The following is a 25137-nucleotide window of genomic DNA, read 5'->3' as shown; positions in this document are numbered from 1 at the left end:
TTCTCAAAGAAAAAGGAGAGGCAGATTCCCAGGAGGAACAGGTAGGAAACGCTTCTTTAATGGCAAATTGGCGAATGCATTTCGGCAGCTAAACTGCCTTCCTCAGCGCTCAAAGCGTCCCGTGGGTTGAATGTCTTGCTGCCTGTGAGTCCCTCGTTGATGTTCTTGCTGGTGCAAGGTAACTCCGCCCTTCTAATATACACATACATATACAAATCAAAAGCAAACGTCCATTTGAGGAGCCCCGGTCAGAAAGTTGAAATGCCTTTTATTTGAGGACAAAGCAACGTGGCATTACAGCAGACGGACTTCATTAAAGCAGTTTATCCCAACGCGTTTCGAACATCCCTGTGTTCTTGTTCACGGGAAACAGGAAACTTACATGGCAGTCAATTACGAGAACTTCTTTGATAAGTACACAACTAGCTCCTCCTCCATCAGGTGCCCCAGATCATTAAAGGACCGGCTGGTCCATAGCTCTCCATCTGAATTCAGTAAAACCCATTGGCTAACACCGTCAAAGGGTTTTACAATTTGCAATTCTTGCAAGGCCTGCACAAAAAGTAAGAGCCGCCGTACCTACAAAAAAGACTCAGGACTGACACAAACCATCAACAAACCCATCAATTGCACCAGTGACTTTGTAGTCTACATACTGTAGTGCCCATGTGGCCTCTAGTACGTCGGCAGCACCAAATTACAATTGAAAGTAAGGATACTACAGCATTTTCGAGCAGTAACCAATTGTGATTTTAGCTACCCAGTAGCTGGACTTTGTACTGATAAACATCAAAGCAACAGCAACTTCTTGCAATTCTATGGCGTAGATAGGGTCTTACCCCATATATAAGGAGGCGACAGAGACGCATTTCTGTATATTAGAGTTGAGATACATAATCAACCTCCATACTAAAACTTCCAATGGGCTCAATAGTGGAGAGGAATTAGCAACCCACATAGGAAACTAAATTATGATTCTCTTCCATCAACAGGAAATCTCATATTACCAATATGGTTTTAACTTCTATATTTCTTTATTATTATCACATGTTTTAGTAGAACAAAGGTCTAAGTCCGGGTTCCCCTTCCGTACTGGGGGTCACTGATATAGTTGTTCCTGCCACATCATTTCTAAGGGGATATTTGAAGTCCTGCTGGGTAGGAACCTCATCCCAATTATCAATAGGGGTTGTACAGTTAGGGATGATCCTGGTTATCCCCATTTGTTCACTATAGATAGTTCACAATATATAATATTTCATTATGAAAATCATAGATATTGGTTTCCCACTCACCTTCACACACTTATTTCCGTTGCTCTAAGAGGAAGTAACAATCAGTTCAGGCTACTACATCATAAATACAGGAGGCAGGATTAGTACATATCTCTTTTTTTGAGTGTTGAAATCCTTGGTCAAATTGTGTTGAATATTTACCTTATTTACTCAAGTAATATATCTGTATTATGAGTACATAACTCAGGATTGTATATATAAGCTGAATGAGTACATTACTCAGGATTGGGTGATATTACACCATCTGGCATGATTGAAATATGCATTTATACTTTACAATATATAAGTACATGACTTATGGCTGGTGAAATTTAATCTGATTACATATATTTTTATTTGATTCTTCATTTGATTATAACCAAGATTACCTTCAATGAGTATACATTGGTTAGTTAATCATGGGTGCATATACCGTCTGCTGAAGAATCACGCTGTGAATTGTAAATTTATTATGATGCCTAGCGCAATGTATCATTTTTATAAAAATATTGCGAAACAAACATGTAAATATCTGCAATATTGCCGTCATTCTTAAAAATTTAATAATTGTGGAATTGTAACATGTGACATGATAATCCAGCATATTTTTTACCTGAAACATTGAGTTCTCTGGGATTGTGTCTTTGAATGAACTTTATTGAGACATGGACAATGTCTGTGATTATAACAATCGATCTTACAGATATATTTTTTAGACTCTGTCAAACAATCATGTTTCAGATACTGCAAAAAGAAGTTCTATTCTGAATTAAGAAAATGAATTACTCTCATTTTCAATTGTTTATTTTTGTAAATACGATAAGTTTTGAGCATGTTTAGTATTTCTTCCATTTTCATAACCTTTCCCCTTATTTTGCAAGGAAATTGATGGCACAAATCACTCGATAAAGGTTATACGCCAAAACATGTTGTATTTGTGGACAATAAAGAAATTGTGCAGTCTCCTGGTGTGCCGCTTCCTTACTTTGCTCATTTGGGGTATTAGAGTTTGGATATTGTGTAGATAAATTCAACAGCGGCTGTCGCCGTGAGCTGGCACCGACACCTTTGGCAGGGAGCTGCGGAGTACAGTGTTCTTTGGAAAAAAAAAATATATATATATATGTATATATATATATATATCAAGAGAGAGAGAGATTTTTATCTGGCAAATTATTTTGCAGTAAAATATTTCTTTCCTGTTGAAATGAGAAGGTTTTCTTTCACCGTGGACAGTAAAAAACTTTCAAACATTAATTAAATAGTTAACTATTTTAATGTTTTAAATATTTGATCATTGTTCCATTTATAACATAGACCTTTAAAATAATATTTGAAATTTTCTTTTGATATATAATGTTAATTTTTAAAAGTTTTAAATAACAATTTTACCTTTTTAGTTTACATTTCCAACCTACTAAAATTCCCAAATTTCGTTTATATTTTTCTGTTAGCATTTCCAACTTTCTTCAAAGTTTTAAATAACTTTTACGACTTAGCAATCCTAAAATTACGTTCAAACTATTTTTAAAATGGGATTTCTTACTTCAATACATTTGTTGTTGGTCTTTTGCCAAAGAAATGCCCATTGTTTACAAGTCAAAGGAAGATGTTGTTTGAAATTTCAATTTAATTTGAAAATTGTTCACCAAAACAAGGAGCAGCTTCACAAAATTGCAGGGTTTTCATCTTTGTAAACTTTAATCAGTAGTAAATAATAAAGCTGTATATTTCTGTTTAATTTCTCATTTACTGATAAAGTTGTGACCTTATAAAGTTAGAATTCCAAAAACCTCTGAAAAGGAATTGTAAAGGAATTTGTGATTGACAGAAAAGAGCAGAACTATTGTCCAGTTTAGCCATAGTGTTGTTCAGTCACACCTCCAGAGCCTTTGACTTCACCTGGTGCTGTTCCCTCTGTTTGCATATGATGTCCCCTACTCTGTCTTTCAATGTCGCTTTATGTGAAGCCTCGTTCTCCATTTTCTTTCTTCACAGCTCTTTGACTTGGAGGAACGCCGGCGTCAGAGCATGCACAAATTGGCCACATTAATACAGAAGGTTTATCTGGGATGGAGATGCCGGGAAGAATATCAGCGCATGCGCAAAAGTCAGATTGTCCTGTCTGCCTGGTTCAGGGGAAATCATGTAAGCCTCAATCTCACATTTCATAACTTTGCCCCTGCTTTGGGTAACCCCAAGATCACAAAAGTGTTTGTAAATCGAATGAGATCAATTTTGAGATTTTGAAAGACAGTAGGGCTTAGGTGGGAATCCTTGTGTGCCAAAATTTGACATGTGACAGACTCTTCTCACCTCACCTAACAGGCTATTACTCTGTACTATACTTGTAGGACATGGGAGGAGAGCTGGGACATTAGATGCCCCGCCCTCTAACACGAATTATTAAAATTCTAAATAAATATATCATTGATTGTATTTTCTCAGCAAAGACAACGCTACAAGAAGATCAAGTCATCCACACTCTTAGTGCAGGCCTACGTCCGTGGATGGAAGGTAAGAGAAAAAGAACTTTGACTTATCTTCAACTACTTGCTGGTTAGTTTTGGGAAGCCTACTGTCTTTTGACAGAGATCTGCAGAGGATATGTTTTGAGATATGCTGAATCTTAGATGAAGGCAGGAACATGCATTTTCTTCCTTTGAATATTCCTGCAGAAAAGTATATTTTTCTAGGGTAGGGGACATTCCCTCTGGAACTAAAAGGTGAATGTCCAAGTATGGAAATACAATTATATTTCATCCACAATAATTTAATTTGCATTTTTAATTGAAGTGCCTTTGCAATGTAAACAATATTTCTTTTTAAAAAAATCTGTTTTGTTCGCCTAAAGCAATTAGAATATATTTAAGTTACCAATGCAACTTTATCCTTCAAATCACTTTTAAGTGGAATTAAAAATCCAGTTTTTTGTACCACATTACTGTAGTTTGCTTTTAGGATACAAATCCTAATTTTATTTTCTAGGCCAGTTTCCAGGGACAGCAACACTGCACCCTTCAGCTCATGCTGTTGGTGCCACCCTGAAAAGTCAGCTTATGAAACGAAGTAGATAATTCAGGCAAACCTGGGGTTTCCATGTTTGATGCACGAAAAGGTCCCCAAATGTGCCAAAAGATGATGCTGTTCAGTCGCGGACCGTTCAGGTAAGCGCGGTGGAGCTGTGTGGGGCACAAACAACGGAATAGTAAATATAAAATAAATAAATAAAACCACTTACCTTGCACTCGCCGCATCACCGAGTCAGCGGTGCGGTGAGTGCAAGGTTAGTGGTTTTATTTATTTACTTTATTTTCTCTATTCTGCCATTTGTCACTTACCCGCCTCGCCGCCTCACCCCACCCTACCGCGCTCACCTGCACTGGGCCGCCAATGCTGCTGTGGCCCAAAAATTTGTAGAAATCCAAACCCACAATCCTCAATGCATTTGGCTTTGCCATGCTGCACAGGTGTATATATTTGCAGCAGTGTGTACTTGCAACAGCACACTGCATGTGGTGCACAAAGACTTTTGCCAGAGAGATGAGTAGAGGTGTAATAAAGTAAAAAGCATAATGAAATGGTATCCCTGCGGTTTGTAGTACAGCGCACATACTAAAGTATTCTAATGGCCTGATTGACCGAGGGATTCCCTGGCTTATGAAAATCCTAAACTTAGTTTAATCAAGAAATGCATTCTTATAAATATCTTAAGCCAAAAAGTGCAGTGTTAACACTGTGTTAAGCCAGGCCACAACTCTTCATACATATGGGCCATATTTACCCAAAACTTTACTTTAAAAATTCTCAAGACTATCTTAAGTCAGTGAAAAACCTTTTTAAATCATACCCTCTGTGCATAGTGAATTAGTTACATTAAAATGTTTACTTTTATATATGTATTGATTTACTGAATTTCTTAATGTACACGCAATACCTCAACATATCCTATTTAAATAAAAACTTGAAATGTAATAGGGGGACACATATTAATGAGGTTCATGCTGAAAATCCAAGTTGGTGGGTTTAACAAAAGATGAAACTGTGATACAGGCGTCAGGATGTAAAGGTGTGTGATTGATAATATAATCAAAGGAGTGTGACAAATAACTCCAAATCCATGCGCCACTTTATAGAGAAGTTGTCTACAACTCTGGTCCTCGAGTGCTGCACCTGCATACAGGGGCGTATGGAAATTTGTGGGGGAAGACCCTGCGATGCTGTGGATGCAGGGTCCTGTGCTAGTCCCCCCCCCCACACATGGCACCAGCTTTTCAGGGTAACCACTGATTGTATATATTATTCCCATATAATTGGCTGCGTGCACATCTGCCCTATATCTATATACTAAAATTCTGGGATCAATTTAGCTCTCAAGGAGACACAACGTTAGAGAATATGGCACCCATTCTTGCAAATTGTTCTACGAAATGATCTCCAGTCACCTGTCTGGGGACTCACTCTGTCGGGGCAGTTTTATTCTTTCATGACTATTTCCACAGGCGCGAACACTCCTGCGACAGCTGAAGCAAGTTAAGATCGACGACCGAGCCTCCGTCACCATTGCAGCCTACTGGAAGGGCTTCAAGGTAAGCCCCCTTTACAAAAGAGAACAGGGATCATGGGGGTGCGGACGGGAAAGGACTGAGAGACTGGGGACAAAGCGTACGTGGTCCCCAGAGAAAAGCAGAGAAAGATTATAGGGACAGGGCAGGTAGTGATGGAGTGTGGTGAAACATTCAGTGTTGTGGAAACCAGGAGCTGACAGTGAAAAAAGACACCGCACAGAGACAAAACGCACAGAATAAGAGGGTGCAGTGTCAGATAGTGTGGATAAAAGATTATCTGACAGAAGAAACCAGAGAGAGGAGGGGGAAAGTGGGGGCGTGGCAGACATAGGCGTAGACACAAAGAAAACCTTTTAAGAACAACACAACAACGCATCCCTATGCTCAGGGTTGGATTGGGATCAGAAATTAGCCCTGGCACGCTAAAAAAAAGTGGCCCGCTAAAAAAAATTGGCCCACTAAAAAAAAGAGGCCCACATTTGCGGATTGCCTTTCCGCAAGACACTGCTGCGGCATAGTTTTATGAAAAGTAGTGGGGTGGGGTCTCCGACAGAGGAATGTTTTCTTAACTTCACTTAGATAAAAAAAATGCCTGGATTAGTTCACACTGGAGATTAAAATGCCACGGAGGCTGGTTGGTAGAGAGTCAAACTTTGGGGATGGGCAGAAATGCACTGGGGCAAACAAGGAGGCAGGTTGTTAGTCTCTGCTTTCAAAGAAAACCAAGGTAAGTGAGAGAGGTAGATGATGAGGCCACGACAGGACAAGGGGGTGGGGGGATAATAGCAAGTAGATGGGACGTGAGGCATATAACAAACAAGCATTGATACTTGCCCATTAACCCTATTAGCTTTGTAAATACTCATCCCCCCTCCATGCTGCAAATGCAAAAAATCGGCTGTCATTTTGTAAGGATTTTTTTTAAAGCAAAAGGAAGATCATTCAAAGATGGCCTCCGAGTATGCATGCGCACACACAGCAGCATACGTAGAGGATCTTTCAATGATTTTCTTTTGATGTATGAAATTTATTCAAAGAATACAGCATGCCTGCATACACAGCAGCCCTCTTTATATTTTATTTGGAATGGTCATGCTGGAACAGTACATGAAAACAAAAATATTGTGCAGGCCGGAGGGAGCTGCTCTTGGGATCTCACAAAAATAATTTAAAAAAATTAAAACGTATGACTAATGAGGACTGGTGGGTGACAGGGTGCCCAGGGAGCACATCAGCAAACCCAATCTGCTGGGGAGTAGTGGGCGGCTACTGGGCCCTCGGGTAAAGGAAAAGAAATAAAGAACAAATGAAGCTGAGTAGAGGGAGGTGGAAGAACGCGTACTCCTATGGAATACTGAAAGCAAAATAAAAAAAATAGTCCCCTCACGTCAGCAGTGGAGGGCTACAACTCATCCAGTGGTGTTCCTGAGAAATGTATAATATTAAACTACAGTGAAAAAAGGTTCTTCTGGAATGAATGGGCCACTTCCAATGAGGGACTTAGTCTACTAAGTATAAAAAGGTCTCTTTGCCAACAGACAACTACTGCATTCTGTAGGCAAGACCTAAAACAAGTAATAACCAGAGAGGCACAAAATGGTGTACAGCAGGAAGCTGAGGTGAAAAGCCAGGGTGTATAGCTGCACATTTGGAAATTGGATGATTTACACACAGGCCTGGAAATAGAGGGTACAGTACGTCACATGTCGTCTGAGGGACTGTGACCCAGCTCAGCTGTTCTCGAACAGTCACCGGACTCTTTTGAAATCACCAGATTTATGAATGGCCTGCCACTTTTGCACTAGTAGCCACATCCCTGCATTGTTGCTATTAATCAGAAACTGTAAGGTAGTGCAGCAACTTCAGCTGGGATATTCACCATTTCACCGTTCTCTTCACAGGTGCGTAAGCAGTACAGGAAGTGCTTCCGCTCCAACGCATCCGCCACACTGGCCAACTTCATATACAGGAGAATTGTGAGTCCACAGGGCCCTTTCTTTCAAATTTTCAGCAAAACAGGTTTGTGAAATTTAGGTCTAGGGTTGCTTGATCAAGACCAGCTTTTAATGAGACATGAGATATTTACATACACGATTCTATAGAAACCTCATTACAATAGCCAGTGAGTATCCTTAAATTCTGAAACTGACATGGCCAGACTATACCTTTGTTAGACACCTTTGCAGAAAACCAGATTGGAGAATGAAATCTTTGTCACTTAGGCGGTGCTCATAGAAGCCTAACATTTTGTTATCCAGTGATGAAACGCTGAAAATATCAGCATCTTCGGGCATGGGATGACATGTTTTTTTTTACACCCAGGAACTCAGCAGTTCCTAAAGAACATCTATTTTTTCGACTGAAATTGAGTTAGACTAAAAAATAAGGCCAAAATGCAAGTTGTGTTTGCTGTTGTAAAATGGGGACATGAAACAACACAGTTATAGATTTAGTAATTATTTGATGGTGCATGCTTGTTGACACAATAACTCTAATAGTGAATAATAACGGGCACAATAAATTTCATGTGGCACAGCATTTGCCTGATGGGCACACCTACAGCAGAGAGAAGACCTCTGCCCTGTGACATGCACCACTTACTCTTCTGTCACAATATAAATATTTAAAAGCGGACCTATGGAAGCATTCCTGGTACCCAGATCAGCCCCCATTTCACATATGATATCACCCACAGAGCCTTGTCATTTAAAACACTGATGATGTCAGACTAGAAATCTAGCAATGGCTTGATAATGGAACACTGGGGAAGAGGGACCTCCGAAAGAGCAGACAGGAACCCGCAGAAACCTCAATGTTTGTGTTTGCTCTCACGTTGATTCTTTCTTTTCCGCCTTCTTCTTTAGTTGCAAATGTACTTCATGGGGATGAAGAACAAGCTTCCTCCATTATCGCCTATAGACAGCACCTGGTCGCCTCCCCGGTACCAGTTCCTAGGAGCAGCCAACGGGGAACTGGAGAAGATTTTCAAGCTTTGGAAAGTAAGAGCCCATTTTGCACCTTGGCATTGCCATCATCAGTGTCTGGTTGCAAAGAAAAGCTGATGTTATGGTCCAGGTTAGTACATGGACCTCCTATGGATGTGTGTGGCTTCACCACCATGGAAAAGCAAGCATGAGTATAAGGATATAGTTTTCCGATCGCCACAAGTAGCTCACAAATTGTCACTTACATCTTTAGGCTTCATCTCACAATTGTCCCCTTTGTCATTAACTACAGAGCCCTGTTCTCGTCCTTTAGGTCTTCGTCTTCCCTAATAACACTAAAGAGTCTTCTCAACAAGCCATCTGTGATGCTCCTCTAAATTCTCATGGATTTCCAGACCTTTTCATTCGGTCTCACAAATCCGTCTCCTCCACTGGCCGATCAGAGACCCCTGTTCCGCATGCAAGGTTTTCTTCCATCTCAGTGATAATGCTTTTTTATTTTTTTCTTCTTTCTTCTACACATGACATTAGATCAGTCAGTCAAAAAGATTGTTTATTTAGTCCATAAGTCCTTAAACAAATATAAACATACAAACAAATCAGTCTTCCATTAAAAACCCATCTCAAGATGTAGTCTATATAACAACCGTGTAAAACTCCAGTTCCATTAAAAATCTTCTAAAAATATGATCTATATAAAAAAAAACGTTTTAAAAGTTCCAAATACATTTATAAAAACAGGTATACATTTCCTCCAAGCAATACGGTACTAAAGCTTCAGCTCTACACATTTTAAAAAAATGTTCTAACTTCAAGCATAAACTTCCATTTCACATGCGACATATAATAAGTGCAATTCAGTTAACAAATGTGCTGAAGGTACATGAATTCTAACCTCATATTTTAAAAAGCTTGGCCTTAAACACAGTTTTTGTGCATCAAGAACATTTAGACAGTCTAATAAATTGTGCAAAATGTCACATTTTGTGCCTAGGTTACAGGTACACTTCCCTTCGTGGTCTATCATAACCCTTTTAATCCTGTCATACGCATAAAAAGGGTTAATTCCAATCGGTACCTTTAATAGTTCTTTCCTAAGCCAGCGATTGGGAAGTATATCCATATATGGGAACTGTTGATCATTTTGCCATGACTTAATCATAAATAATACAGATCTTTTCCCTACCAAGTATTGTCAATCCTGGTCTCATGATATTTCTATCATTAGTATCCTAAGTTCCTTCTTGCTTCTGGTAGAATGAAAGTTCTGCTGGCCTACGTCAACCCTAAATTCCCTACATGGCATAGGAAGTATTTCCCTAACCCCCTTTGCCCACTTCCTTTCACTCTGTAGGATCTCACATTTGCACCAATAGGATACCTTTTGATCCTCTTCACAGCCCAAGCATTGCCAGTAACTTATTAGTGCCATACTTGCCATTTTCTCCCATAATACCATTCTGGTTTCTATTCTTATTGCCTGGATCATGAAGGATGTGATTAGGGCCAATCATTTTTAACACATTTCCCTTCTTCAGCATCCCACTTACTTTTGTCACTTATATATAACAATTCAGCACCATATAATAACTAAGGAGGTACCATAGTTGTGTAAGCTTTCAGAACAGGTCTCTCTGTCATTTCTCCATAGCTGCTATTACATTTTTTCAGGCCACTAACCGAGGTTAGGGCCTGGATTCTCAATGTCCAGGTGTGTTTTTGACTTCAAAAATCTCTCAAACCAGATTCCTAAATATTTATATTCCTTCACAATCTCCAGTTTTAACGAGCCTAGAACCCAGCTGAAATCTTTCCTCTTTTTACCAAAAAACAGAATCTTTGTTTTTTCCAAGTTTACTGTTAATTTATTTTGGTTACAGTATTCACCAAAGGCTTTGAGATTTCTTTGCAGACCTATCTCTGTTTGGTCCAAAATCACCAAATCGTCTGCATAAAGTAAGCATGCAATATGTTTCCCATCTATTTTTAGGGTGGCACCCTGCACCGTTCTGAAGATGGCTATGGACAAGGAGAAAAGCAGCGGGCCAAGACACACCCCTGTCTTAATCCATTTCCAATCAATATCTTCTGTGACAGTGTTCCTTCTGTGTCCAGAATGACCTGCGCCCAATTCTGGCAGTGCAGGGATATCCAGGTCACTTTGCATCTCCCACAGCCGTTCACGGTCTACCAGGTCAAAGGTGGCCCGGAAGTCAGCAAAACAAACTATACCCCCCTGTTCCATCGAATCCATGCCATAGCTCATAACGCAAAGCAATGATCAATTGTGGAGTGCCCCCCCACCTAAAGCTACCCTGTTCTGGAGGCACAATTTGATTGTCCTTAGCCCACTCCTAAAGGTTTTCCAAAATTATTTTCGCAAACACCTTTTCACTGATATCCATAAGATTGATTAACCTGTCATTTTTAGTTATGATTATATTTCCTTGTTTATGGATAGGTCTAATAATTGTCCCTCTCCAATTTTCTGACATTCTCCCAGACTAAAGGATGCTATTAAACATTTTGGTGAAAAATCTGCCCGCAAATCTGGTTTAGTTCTTATAATTACTTCCGGAAGATTATCCGGCCAACTGCCCAGGTTAATGTTAACTTTGATATAATTTGTCTTACGTTACATACTGTGAAAAGAGACCTGATATCTTGTCCCACCTCTGTCCATGATGTATCTTTCTGACTTTCTTGATAAACCCCTTCCCTATATAGTTCTCGCAGGTAACTCTCACAGGCATCTGCTGTCATCACACAGTTCATATTCCCCTGTTTCTTACCAGGATTTATCTTATCTTGGACTAGCTTCCAGAACATTTTTACATTTCTTATTTCTATAGCTTCTAGTAGTCTTCCCCAGCACTTCTCTTTATATATTCTTTTGTGTTTCCTAATAAAGTTTTTATACAATTTCCTTAGTTTGTGTAGGCTATTAAGCGTATATAAATCGTACTTTATTCTCAAATGTCTTACCCTTTTTCTTATATTTATTTTTAGTTTCCTGCATTCCTCATTAAAGCAGTTCTTGTTTTACTCTGGGTTCTCCTCTTTCTATGACCCGTATAGATATTTCTTTTTAGGTCCACCATTAAACTTTGAACTACTTCAGAAATAACATTTTCGAATTACCCTCAATTATCAGTATTAGGAATAATCTTTAGAGTCTGGCCCTGCTGGAACTCCGCTAATTTTCCCATACACTCCTCTGTCAAATGAGTGGTGAGACACCTGAGATAGTCCAATTGCAGAGGGATAATTGTGTCTCGTTAATTATTTTTGCCTCCTGAAAACCTAAGTATTAGAGACCAAAGGTCACTTCCCTCCTCTTTCCTTACCTCAAAGGCTCTAATCAATTTAAAGTCTCATGCATGGATAAACATATAACCTATAGGGCATAATTGTTTGCCTATCCTAAACGTACAACTTGCTAGCTGATCTGTCTCCAGCCTTCCATTTTTGTAAACTAGACCCAGTGAGCCCAGGAAGTTTGCTAGGGCTATATCACACGATAAGCATCTCCCCCAAGGAAAACAAGCTTTATCTTGTAAGTTGGCAATAACTCTTTATAGCCGTCGATCGACTCGGCAAGGATCTAATTTGTGATTAAAGTCTCCCATCAGTATGAAAAGATCTTTCTAGTGTACCTCAATTATATCTTGCACATCTTCTTTGAACTTTTCCAGCTTCAATTTATACTTCTTATATCCAACCCCCTGCATATACACATTAACTATGACAATACCTTCACACTCTGGGGTGGGATCCAAAAGAGTCACTCTACCGGCCACGAGCACTTTACATTCAAAGGGACCACCTTCTTGGCTATTTTAGTCAATATCAAGGTTATTTGTCCCCCGGATGCAAGTCAAAATGTTCCCTTTCTAGCCAGTGTACTTTTTTGGACATACCCTTCAATCAGAGAGGTTTTGTCGCATAACCAAGTTTCCTGTAGGCATACCATTTCATGACAGTCGATTAGTTTTTTTAAGTTTCCTGATTTTGATATTCTACTAGATCCATTTTTTGATTAGTTTTTTTAAGTTTCCTGATTTTGATATTCTACTAGATCCATTTATATTCTAAGTAAGTATGCCCAGTCTATGCAACGACCCTCCCCGCTAATCAGTTTCACTTAGCCAGCTTTTTTCCTCAGTTTCTGACTATTCGCTAAGCTTAAACCGTCTCCAGATTCATCCAGAGCATAGGGTCTTATAATGATTTTGAGATTCTTGAAACAAAAGCAAAGGTGCACCACAATACAAGGAAAAATATTCAATCCGTGTCCAAGTGTGAATTCTTCAGAAGTTCTTCTTTTATTTAGATATGGTTAAAACAACGATCTTAATAAGTTAAACAGCCAACGCGTTTCGTTCATACACATGGACTTCGTCAGGGTTGTCAATTTAACAGATATATACATATAAATATACAGAAAAAAGGATTTTGAGATCCTCCTTATCTTCGCATCCCTGATTGATCAGCCTAATTTATCTTGATCCTAACCCTGCATGGTTTATCAGGAATAGTTTTTCACATATGTCTCCTTTCGGCATTTCTGGTCTGGGGGTAAATCTAATCCCTTTTTTAAGTAGCTCCTTCTCCGCATTTAATATTTCTGACTTAACCAGTCGTGAATACAGCAGGACCTTTGTTGTTTCTTTTCCCATTCTAGTTACATTGAATCCCACTTTTCTAAGGTCATTAGTCCCTATGTCTCTCAGGCTTACACTCTGGAGAAGAGTAACTGACTCAGATTTAATGGACTCAATTTCTTTGCCTTCTTTCCCTCTTTCTTTTGTTGTGTTGATTTAAAGTATAGCCATAAGTCCTTATATAATGATGTTTCCTTACCATTCCCTTTCTCCTTTTTTCCCTAATTTTTCTCTCATTTCTTTCCGCTGATTTATTCATACCAATATCCCACTTATTTGCACTCATAAATTGTACTTTGGGGTTCTTTGATCTATTCAGCAAATTCCTTTGCTCACTACCCTTCCACTCTACATCATTTACATTCCCAAAACCCATTTCTATCTCTGAATTTCTTACATTGTGATCTTTTTTGGGGGGTTTTACTGCCCCACTGTGCCCTCCTTCTATATTTGTGGTTTCCTTTTTCTTATGTTTTGTATCCATATTCTGCCCCTTCCTAAACCTTTTCTCCAATCTCTTTGTCCTAGGTATGTATTGTTTATATCTCCTTGCTTCACCCAGTTTCTTTATAAGCATTAGATTACGTGAAATGAAGACAGACTTTTCTTCAAAAACTGGTTCAACTATCGAAGACGTATGATATTTGATTTGTTTCAGTTCCCCCACAATTAGTTGTAGCTGTTCTTTTGGGGTTTTCAGAATATCATTGTTCAACACAGATACTTCCAACAGTCCTTGCAATTTTTGTAGGATCAGCATTAATTCCAGCATTGAGGCGCTTGAAGTTTCTGTCATCTCAAGATTAGATATTGATCCTTCAGTCGGATCATTTGTTACTGCTCAGGGCGATTTCATTCTTTTATTTATCTCCAACTGTACTCCTTCCCTGTTAATCGACCCCATACTACAATGCTCATTGTCTATACTCCCCCCCCCCACCCCCTCTGAGTTTCAAAACTCAGGGTCAGTAAAAAAACGTGGAGAAGAGGACAGTCTTGGCTCTAGCAATAGATCACTTATATTTGTTATATCATGGTGGCAAACGTATGACAACTCTGCATACTGTGATTTCAGGCTTTCAACTGCTGCTTGCTTTCCCACCCATTATTGAGAGTCAGTTAATGGTTGGCTCTTCTTAAAGAGTTTGCCTACAAAATCTGTTATTGACTTAGTAACCGATGCTCCACTTTTTGCTTCTCCTGAATTGTTTTGCTTGGGAGTTTTAGTCTGTGGTTGTTTAATCTGGTTTTTACGAATTGTCCCTGGAATTGCTTCCTCCACACAGAGGTTGTTTCCTTCTCTCTTGTGTTTAGTTCCTTCTTCTGAAGTTCTGATGTACTTTGTCCCTTTAGTTTTTCCTAAAGTCATATCTTTCTTTCAGTTAACTTGCCCACCCTTTCTCGTGGGATATCCACAGACCACTTTCTCCAGTTTTATATCCTACTCTCCTACGACAGCTTCTACTCAGCTCAAAATAGTGCAGTTGACGTTTACCTCCTTTTTCTACATTAATCTCACTCTCATACACTTTCCAAGTACTTACCTCTACTCACGACCAGCTTTACTGACTCATTGCCTTGCGACCGTGACTGCCCCTGTCCAACAAAAGTATCTTGACTTATTTCTCCTGTTTTCTGATTTTTATATCCAGTCTTTCTGTTGACACCTGCCCCCCCACCCCCCCCCCCCCCCCACTGCACCCTTATTGGGGGGCCACTCAAATGAGACCCATATCCCAACTCATCTGATACGTATATCAGAATTTACTAAGATTCTGTAATATATTGCCAAGAGCCAAATCCTCTAGTGGGTTAGTAGGTAAGAAAGTGTACTCTTCCTTGAGTTAAAACGTATGTACTACTGAATGTAATTGCGCTTTTGATGATGAAAAAAAGAGAGAAAAAGCATAGTCCCATCATACATCGATAGACATGCTATTCTATCAGTTAGTACGATATCCTACTTCAATCCAAATAAATCCCAAAACCAGTGAAATAAACACAAACCTCATATGGTGAGGCAGTAGACATGCTATGTTGTTTAGCCACAGCTCAGTGATACCTTATAACCCTTGTAGTTGTTCTAGTGCCTAGATGTCCTCATATCAGCTCACCTGTTCTTAAGTTGTCTCACTTTAAAGTACGCGGCTGTATAAATTTGAGAGTTCCCAAAAATCTTCGTAAACCTAATTTTGAATGTATAACAAATATTAATGTTAGTGCTGTAGCCTTACATTAACCTATCTTGGTACACAATATCCTCCTATTCCAATATCTTATCTATCATTAAGAAGTAGTGGTCTTCCTCCTCATACATGTATTCACACTCCATTTGTAAAAGGTATTGTCTCACTGTAAACCAAACCAACATAACATTAGATTCTACAATTCTTTATCTAGTGATGATCCTCCTCTTATGTATCGGTGGGTACAGCATAACACAGCAATGTAGCCTCATCACAAATCCGATATTGGGAATAGTGATTACCAAGATAAAAGCGAACACCCCAAAGACTTTTGATTTGTCAAATGCTCTACAGTCACTACCATGATATAAAGATCCAATATGCATACAACACGCATGTATGTCTGTAGTCGTCAACACAGTACCTGGTTCCAGATCCATTATCAGGAATAACGGAAACTAAGATACGGGCGAACATGTAAAAAAATCTCCTAATAAATATAGTATTCAGCAGTCACCACCATAAAATAAAGATCCATTATGGATACCACACGCATGTGTATGTGGCTGTGGTCGTTAACAAAGTACCTGGTTTCTTGGTCTCCAAATGCGAGATCAGTACTCCTACGGTGTGTACGAGCCAGCGTGCTGATCCAGAACCATTTTATGTCGGGTATATCTACCCTCTTAGTCCTCTGCTCATTGTCCAACATTTCCTCATAAAACCTGATTGTGTAAGTCAAGACACTGGTTTCTCTATCCACAATCATTATTTACTATAGTCTCATATCCATGGATTTAAAAACGTATTTATTTGTGTTAGGCTACCCATCTCCCGACAATCTTATCACTTACTCAATATGGCGACCACTATATCTCTGTTCCATGGCTCGATATATAAGATTTTAAAAAGGCGGCCATTTTGCTGTGTGTAACTAATGTATATATTAAATTATTGTTTAGTAGAACCAATATATAATACGCCTGTCCACTCCAATATTATGAGGGTATTCCGCTCAAAAGTTCTATGTGCCACATCTGGTATTCCACATTTGTACAGACCGGTGGCCAGCTTCTCATGAATAGAAATCTTAGCCTTGGTCCCACTTGGGGATCAACTAAATCCAATAATTACAGTATTTCTCACGTTGTTTGTTCAATTGTGTCTGAAACACAATATCTACTAGCAAAAGAGGCTGGTACTGAACATCATCTAAAATTGTGTATAAATTATGAGAAAGTTGAATGCTAGAACCTCCTATTGTCTTCCCAAAAGAGTGATATTTACACTTTAATATACTTGTGCGATATTTGTGGTTTTGGAGACAGGGTGCATGTCACTGAATCTCTTTCTTGACAGTGTAAAAAATATCGCGACCAGCTTACTCCAACGAGAAAAAATATGCTGGAAGATAAGCTGTGCGCAAGCGAGCTCTTCAAAGACAAGAAGACATCGTACACAAAGAGGTAAGGCACTGACTCAGGGTGGCTCATTTGTGGTCACCTGAACAGACTGGCAACAGCTGGCACCACTCCCGACTGGCTGCATATCCTATGCACTCTTTCAATACAATCTAGAATCCGGTGGGCGACTCACAACTTTTGTAGCCCCAAAAAAGTAATTTTAGCTGAAACTTGTGTTCTGCGAGGGACTTGCCCCAGAGCCCTGCTAGGTGAATCTATCAGCAGTAAGCAGTGGTTATAGTAAAACGTGAGAGAAGCACCTTTTAATGTGCTAAAAACCAAGATGTTAGGGACAGTTTGATTGACCTACCCCTGGAACATGGACTAAATTCTACTTGCATACATACGCCATATTAAAGAAGGTCCAAAGTAGGGCAAATCAACTAAATAATCAATTAAATCAATAAAATGAAAATGCTGAACTTGCTTTCATGTGCTATTCAGTTTTATGTTTGATGGTTCTGTCTTTGTTTTACCTTAAGGGGAACTACAAGCATTAACGGGTGCATCAAAGAGTCCTATACGGATCTGGGGAACACCCATTCTGTTATCACACAAAGAGCAGTCACAAACATTTTTAAATGCTCACAGTTTTGGTTGCACATTTGAGTAACATGTGGTAGGTCCAGATATCAGTGCTCTAGAAAATATGTAATAGGAAAATCATGGTTTTCATGAGGGGCCTGGAAAAAGAAAATATTAAGGAAAGATAATATTAAGGGCCTGATTTGCAGTTTGGTGGACGGGTTACTCTATCACAACATGACGGATAGCCCGTCTCCTTATTACAAGCGCCATAAGATGCAATGCCCTTGTAATAAGGCAGACACAATACCAGCCACGCGAGGATGAAGTAACCCATTTGCAAAGCTCTAAATCAGACACTAAGGCAGATGAGAGATGTTTAACATTACTTAAACAAATGTGTCTAATTTCTTAACTCTAATATAAAATAGACAAGTGTGGTGCTGAAAAATGTACATGAATGTTATCTTTTAGTTTATATGGTACACATAAGCCTAGCCCAACAGACACAAACTAGACCTGTTTGGACAGGATTGCTTTGTTAATATGCCAGACAGGCTTAATTTGCAAGCAAGTAATCTACACCAGCATATTTGCTACCTTCATAGATCAGGCCCGCATTAGTGATCTTTTTTCTGCCTAGTGTGAAGATCTGTATCTCTAATTTTCCACAAGAGGTCATTTTTTTAGGTCGGCCACGTCACCGAGAATGACCCCCTTCACGTGTGAATGTTACTATTGAAGGTAAGACATCTTCCTCACCATACTCACAGCTGCCTGTCTTTGACTCCCGCAGCGTTTCGGTGCCATTTAATGGAGAATATTTGGGAATACAGAAAAACGCCAAGTATCAGAAGCTGGGAAGCAGCATTCAGGGGAAGATCGTTGTGGCAGATAACGTGCGTAAGGTCAACCGGAGTGACGGCAAGGTGAGGTGGACCGTATTCATTTGCTGCTTCCGGTAATAAAGCCAGCCATCTTGGGATGGGGTCATCTAGGCGTTGTGGTGGGGACGAATTCAGTCTTATCACACGTTCCGCTCACCACTTCCCTACATAGGGTGATGCTTGTAAGAGAAGTAGAGGACTTGACTCTCCATTCCCAGTCCTTGCCCCCTCTGGACACCCGCCTACAGCTCAGTTCAGCCATGTACAGTAAGAAGAATGCAGAGACTCTCTGATGTGAGAGTGCCCATTCATAGGGTGACCAACCGTCGGTAAATTTCACCGACTGCCCGTTATTTGGGCCTCCTGTCCATTGTCCGTGAGGAATTCTTTCACAGGTACCTTTTGTCCTTAATTTCAGACATTGGAGCGAGCTGTCCCTCTGCAAGCAGCCTGAGAGTTCTGTAACTCTCAATTCAGGGGCAGCTCACAGCCCTGCTGTGATCTGTGGCCTGCAGCAGCCCCTCCACGACCTGGCACAGGCTGCTATCGGCCCATTATCATTCTGAATGATAATGGGCCTCTCTGGGCTGTGACAGAATGTGTTGGGCGTCCTCCTGCCAAATCCCATGGCATGGCAAACTACATTTGTTTGTGGACTCCTGTCACCTCACCAGGGTCCAACCTCTGGGGAGGCGGAGTTTTTATTTTGGTGTATATAACCCAGGTGCATCCACTGTTAGCCTCTTAAACGGTCACACAAGCAGTGATAATGGTACAAATACAATTGTCCTTTATTATTTATTTCTTTTGCTCCAATAGTGCAAAGTTTCTGTATTTGTGCTTTTATTATTTTCATGTTTACCCTGGAGCCCAATGCCCCTTAGCTTTTACACATCACATCCCCTTGGGATAATTGATCGGATCAGGTCTTTTTTTTCAATGGGAGAGAGGGGACATGTAAGATCTGAGAAGCCTTCAGCTTTGATCTTTTTCTTCATTCGTTTTTTAAAATTGTTTTAATATGCAAACGCAGAAGTTTAAGTTTCACTTGCACACACAACAGATGAAGTGCAAGGTTGTCTCAACCTAATATAAACCTATTTTGTCCTATGCTTGTGTTGGTTGTCTATTTACTTATATAATATTTCACAACCTCCTCTGATTTGTCTGTAAAACTTACCTTTTGTCCCGAATTTTTGTCCTGAATTCTGACCTTCTATCCTGAATTTTTGTCCTGAATTTTGACCCTTTGTCCTGAATTTTTACGCTTACTGTCCTGATTTTGCACCCATGCCAGTTGGTCACCCTACCCATTAATGAACCGAAGACAGTTCTTTTTTTTTTTAAGTTTGAAGTTTATTGAAATAAAAACAGAAAAAGGCAGAAAATGAAGAAACAATCATAAGTTAAGGAAGCTAAAAATCTCTCTTACAAATAATGGCAACTTATTAAAGCTATGTCATACAGAAAAATAAAAATCGTAATAAATATCAGGAAACACAAAGGATTAAGGGATCATCTGGAATAAGAAAAGCATATAAATAAAATGATAAACATTAGATGTAATGGAGAAACATTATAAGCAAATAAGAAAATGCACTTATGGTGGTTTACGAACTTCAACATTACGTACTGGAGAGTTGGGAGGAGGTCTGGCAATCTTAGATAAATAGTCTGTGATGGGAATCCATAAAAGGTCACGTTTAATTGCTAAGGAAATGGGGGAAACAAAATTAGTGTCGAGACGGTGGTTAAAACAAACTGCATTCCACCAAGCAGTAAAGGAAACATCATTAGCCTGTTTCCAATGTGATGTAATATGATGAAAAGCAATGGCTATTAAGAGGTCGAGCAATTTATGTTTGTGATGCGAGCCGGTGAAAGCAGGAGAAAGAGAACCTAGGAAAATGTGAATGATGGAAAAAGAAAAAGTAAAGTGGAAAATCTTTTGTAATTGGGACCAAACCAAGTGCCAAAAACGTAAAATGTGAGGACAATCAAATAACATGTGTTTCAAATCAGCTAAGGGACAAGGACAGGACCAACATGTGGAGGGAGTGTCTGGGGAGAATGAAGACAAAGTTGATGGAGTAAAAAGTGTACGATTATATATAAAGAATAAAGTTTGTGTAGTGTTAGCAGCTCTGGAAGTACTGTGAATTTTGGACCAGATTTTATCCCACAAAGTGAATGACCAAATTTGAGACAGATCTTTTTCCCAAGCCAACTCAACCTTAGATTTAGTACGATCTGTAGAAGACTGCAGAGATTTATATATAAATGAAGCAGAAAGGGATTGATCGAGAGCATTAGAAATTGAAAGATGAGTGACAGGGATAGAGTTGGTAATTGGGAGCGAAGCAAGGTATTGGGTAAGGGAAGTAATCAATGTTAAATACTGTTTATGGGAAGAGGAAGGCAGCGAAAATTGTGTTTGAAGGTCCTGAAAGGGAAGCGGATGATTATTAGAAAGGAGTTGGGAAATCCATTTTAAACCAAGAGAATGCCAGGTTTTCCAATATAATGAGCGGTTACGGATTTTGAGGAATTTATTATGCCAGATAGGTTGGGTGTGAGTAGAGGAAGCCGAGGGATAATTGGATAGTACGTAGGGACGAAGAAGAGAACAGGAGTGAGAAATGATGGGGGAACGAAGAGATGATACATTAGAGGAAAAGGAGAGAACTTCTGTGAATTCATAAGGATGCAGCAAAGAAGATTCCAACGTAAGCCATAAAGGAGGAATATGAGGAAGATCCGAGGAGAGCCAACGCATGGCTTGTTTTAAGGAAAAAGCATTGTGATATGATTTAAAGTTAGGGAATTTGATTCCGCCTATGGATTTGTCCTTTTTCAAAGAAGAGAGAGCTATTCGAGATTTTTTACCCTTCCATAAAAATTTTATTAGAAGAGAATCTATCGATTTGAAATAATGATCAGGAATACGAATGGGAATCATGGAAATAGTATATAGAACCAAAGGTGCTAGCATCATTTTAATGGAGTCTAAACGTCCCCACCAAGAAAGGAAGAGAGGGTTCCACCGATTAATTGATGTGTTAATTTTATTAGATAGAGATTCAAAATTAAATTTAAGTGTGTCAGGGAGGCGGGGAGCAAACCAAACACCTAGATATTTAATCTTAGAGGGTTGCCAGGAAAAGCCAGAGGAGTCAAAGAGATGTTTTTGACATAAAGGATTTAAGGGTAAAATTTCGCATTTGTCAGTATTGAGACGATAACCTGAAACAGTTGAGAAAGAAGAAACTTGATTAAGGAAGGAAGGAAGAGTTGTTTGGGGGTTTGAACAGTAAAATAAAATATCATCTGCGTATACTGATAATTTAGCTTGTTTTTGAGAACCATATTGGAAACCAGTAATATTATCATCAAGACGAATTTTAGTTAAGAAGGGTTCTAGAGCTAGAATAAACAAAAGAGGAGAAAGAGGACATCCTTGACGTACCCCTCTTTGAAGAGGAAAGTAATCTGAAATCATACCATTTGCAAAGATTGATGCGTGGGGACTAGAATAAAGTAAGGAAATAAGAGAAATGAATTTAGGAGGGAAACCAAACCAACGAAGTGCTTGAAACATAAAATCCCAACCTATTCGATCAAATGCCTTTTCGGCGTCCAGAGAGATAGCAGCAAGGGGAGTAGATAGGGAGGGGGCTTTACTCAAAATGTTAAAGAAAACACGGGAATTGTCCGATGATAAACGACCTTTAACGAATCCGGACTGTTCAGGGCCAATGATTTCTGGTAGTAGGGGATCTAATCTAAGAGCTATAATTTTGGCAAAAATTTTATAATCAGTGTTTACTAGGGAGATAGGACGATAATTTTTACAGAGGGTGTGATCTTTATCTGGTTTAGGAATTAAACAAATTAATGCTTCTTGGAAAGTTCCCTGAGAAGATCCGGAAGCCGAGAACGATTGAAATAACAAAAGTAGTTTAGGGAGAAGAAGGGAAGAGAAATGATTGTAGAATTCAATGGTAAAACCATCGGGCCCAGGTGCTTTACCGCGACGAAGAACAGAGACTGCATGTGAAATTTCAGAGAGGGTGATGTCCAAATCCAACGGTTGGAAATCAATGTGGGAAGAATCCGGAGAAGGAATATCTTGAAAGTATGTGAGAAGATCAATAGGGTCAGGAGTAGATTCGGGAGTGTATAGAGATTTGTAGAACGAAACAAATTGAGCTAATATTTCCTTGTCTTTAAACAAAGAAACACCAGCTGGGCCTTGTAAAGATTCAATTTTAGTTCTTTCAGTACGTATATTGAGATAGTTTGCAAGAAGTTTGCCCATTTTGTTTTGTCCGCCGTAATAGCGGGAGTTGCATTTAAGAAGAGAATTCGAGGCAGCATTGGTGGTATATTTATTAAAGTCAATTTTGGCAGATATAAGTTCACGAAGGGAAGATTCAGAGTTAGAGTTATAATAGACATATTCTAGCTTTTTAATTTTATCTAAAATTTGAGTTGACTTAGAGATAGATTGTTTTTTCTTTTGAGAAACAAAATTAATTATAAAACCCCTTGCAGCCGCTTTAAATGAGTCCCATATCATGGGAAAGGAGGATTCTGGAAGATGGTTAATTGTAAAAAATTCGGTGACAAAGGAATTAAAACGGGTGCAAAAATTGGAATCAAGGAGTAAGGAATTATTAAATCGCCAGCGTCCTGAGTGAGGGGAGAATGGGATAAGGTCAATATCTACAAAAACAGGAGCGTGATCCGAAATTAAAATGGGACCTATATCTGAATGGATAGCAAGTTGTGCTAGGGGTTTGCTGAGGAAAAGGTCATCAATACGGGATTGGGAGTGGTGGGTGGGGGAATAAAAAGTATACTCTCTAAGGGCCGGGTTACATAGCCTCCAAATGTCAACTAAAGCATTATTTTTTATAGATGTGACAAACTGGAAATGCATTTTGGAGGGAACAAATTTAACTTTTGAATTTTTATCTAAAAAGGGATCAAAAACTTGATTGCAATCACCACCAAAAATAACATATTTTTCATTAAGTGTTACAAGCTTATCAGAAATAGCAGGCCAAAACAGTTTATCAACACCTGTAGGAGCATAGACATTAAAAATAACTAAAGGAATTTTATCAATAAGAAGATTAACGAGAACCCAACGACCATTAACATCGCATTCTTGTGAAGTAACTGAAACGGCTAACTTTTTAAGACATAATATAATTGTACCATTTTTTTTTACTTAAAGCGGGAGAGTAAAAGACATGACCCACCCAAGAACGTTTAAGTTTGGTAGCCTCCGTTTCTGTAAGGTGGGATTCTTGGAGGAGGGCTACATCTGCTTTAAGTCTAGTCAAATGTGTTAAAACTCTTTGACGTTTAATAGGGTTATTTAAACCCTTAACATTCCAAGTAACTACTCGGAATATAAATTATTAAGAAAATGATAAAAAAGATATGCTGAAGTAAAAGTAGAAAATGAGTGGAGAGGAAAGGGGAGATGTAGTAAGAATGCGAAAAAGAATCTGTAAGTGAAATACATAAAGATAGAAGATCAAGAGTAAGGTAATTGAAAAGAAGAGAAAAGAGTAAGGAGAGAAAATAGAGAGAAAGGACAGTAGGGAGAATAGAAGAAAGTTAGAAAGGAGTAGAAACATAACAACAAATACAGATGAGAACTGAGGGGTGACGACGCCAGAAGAGGACGACATCAACAACAGAAACTCACGCCATCGAACACCTGAGGAACCAGCTTAGGGTCAATTGAAGGGAGCAAAAATACACCGGGATGGAGAACATGAGGAGAGGATCTGTAAGAAGACAAAAATGGAAAAGAAGATGTTAGGAGTACATAAGAAAACCAAATATAGAAACTGCACAATACTAGGACGAAATATACTAGGAATAGGTGTAGACAGTAGGATGGAGGAAACCGAGACTAGGTACAATAGGGTAACAAAAGGATGAACATTTTAGTCGAACAGGAGAAAACATGAATAATTAAACAGGTCTTGCAGTGTCCATGTTGACGGTTTCATGGTGACGGAGAAATTCTTCAAGGACTTGTGGATCTTCAAAAGTTGTTGTCTTTTCTTTGTAAGTGACCTTGAAGAGGCAAGGGTGGAGGAGACCAAATCTGGCACCAAGGTCTCGCAGTCGTGGTCGTAGATCAAGAAACTGTTTCCTGCGGTCAGCTGTCACTTTAGCTACATCTTGAGAGAGATACAAACGGTGACCTTCCCACATAACCTGTTTCTTAGCTTTGGCTGCTGAGAGTACTTGAAGTAGGTCAGTATATTGTAAGAATAGCATGATGACTCCGCGGGGTTTGGAGGAAACTTTCGGACCAAGTCTATGTGCACTTTGAATGTTAAGTGTGGAAGAAGGTGGAAGATCCAAAATTTTTGGTAGGAAGGTTTGGAAGAAGGCGGTTGGATTGGACCCTTCTGTAAGCTCCGGAAGATTATAAAGGCGTAAGTTATTTCTACGATTTCTATTTTCCAACTCCTCAGTCTGCCGCCTTAAGAGAGAGACATCCTTCTCCAACGTTGAAATTCTAGAACAGGAAGTTTGAAGAGCTTCCGTTGATTGTTCTACCAAAAGGACTCTGGATTCGAGAGTGGACCATTTG

At 39.2% G+C, this 25137-nt stretch overlaps 1 protein-coding gene across 1 annotated transcript in view; it reads left to right on the top strand.

Moving 5' to 3' along the window:
• The window catches only part of MYO1A (myosin IA), a 359821-nt gene that overhangs the window by 298800 nt on the left and 35884 nt on the right, over positions 1-25137 (top strand). Inside the window, exons 20-26 of the mRNA XM_086959948.1 lie at positions 3273-3422; positions 3723-3791; positions 5777-5863; positions 7744-7818; positions 8707-8841; positions 16997-17103; positions 18422-18554. Of these exons, the coding sequence (XP_086816074.1) occupies positions 3273-3422; positions 3723-3791; positions 5777-5863; positions 7744-7818; positions 8707-8841; positions 16997-17103; positions 18422-18554 (756 nt within the window). The remainder of the gene's footprint in view (positions 1-3272; positions 3423-3722; positions 3792-5776; positions 5864-7743; positions 7819-8706; positions 8842-16996; positions 17104-18421; positions 18555-25137) is intronic.

This window comes from Lissotriton vulgaris, chromosome 1_1, assembly GCF_964263255.1.
Source record: "Lissotriton vulgaris chromosome 1_1, aLisVul1.2, whole genome shotgun sequence".
Taxonomy (NCBI): Eukaryota; Metazoa; Chordata; class Amphibia; order Caudata; family Salamandridae; genus Lissotriton; species Lissotriton vulgaris.
This window is presented reverse-complemented; position numbering and strand designations above follow the sequence as displayed.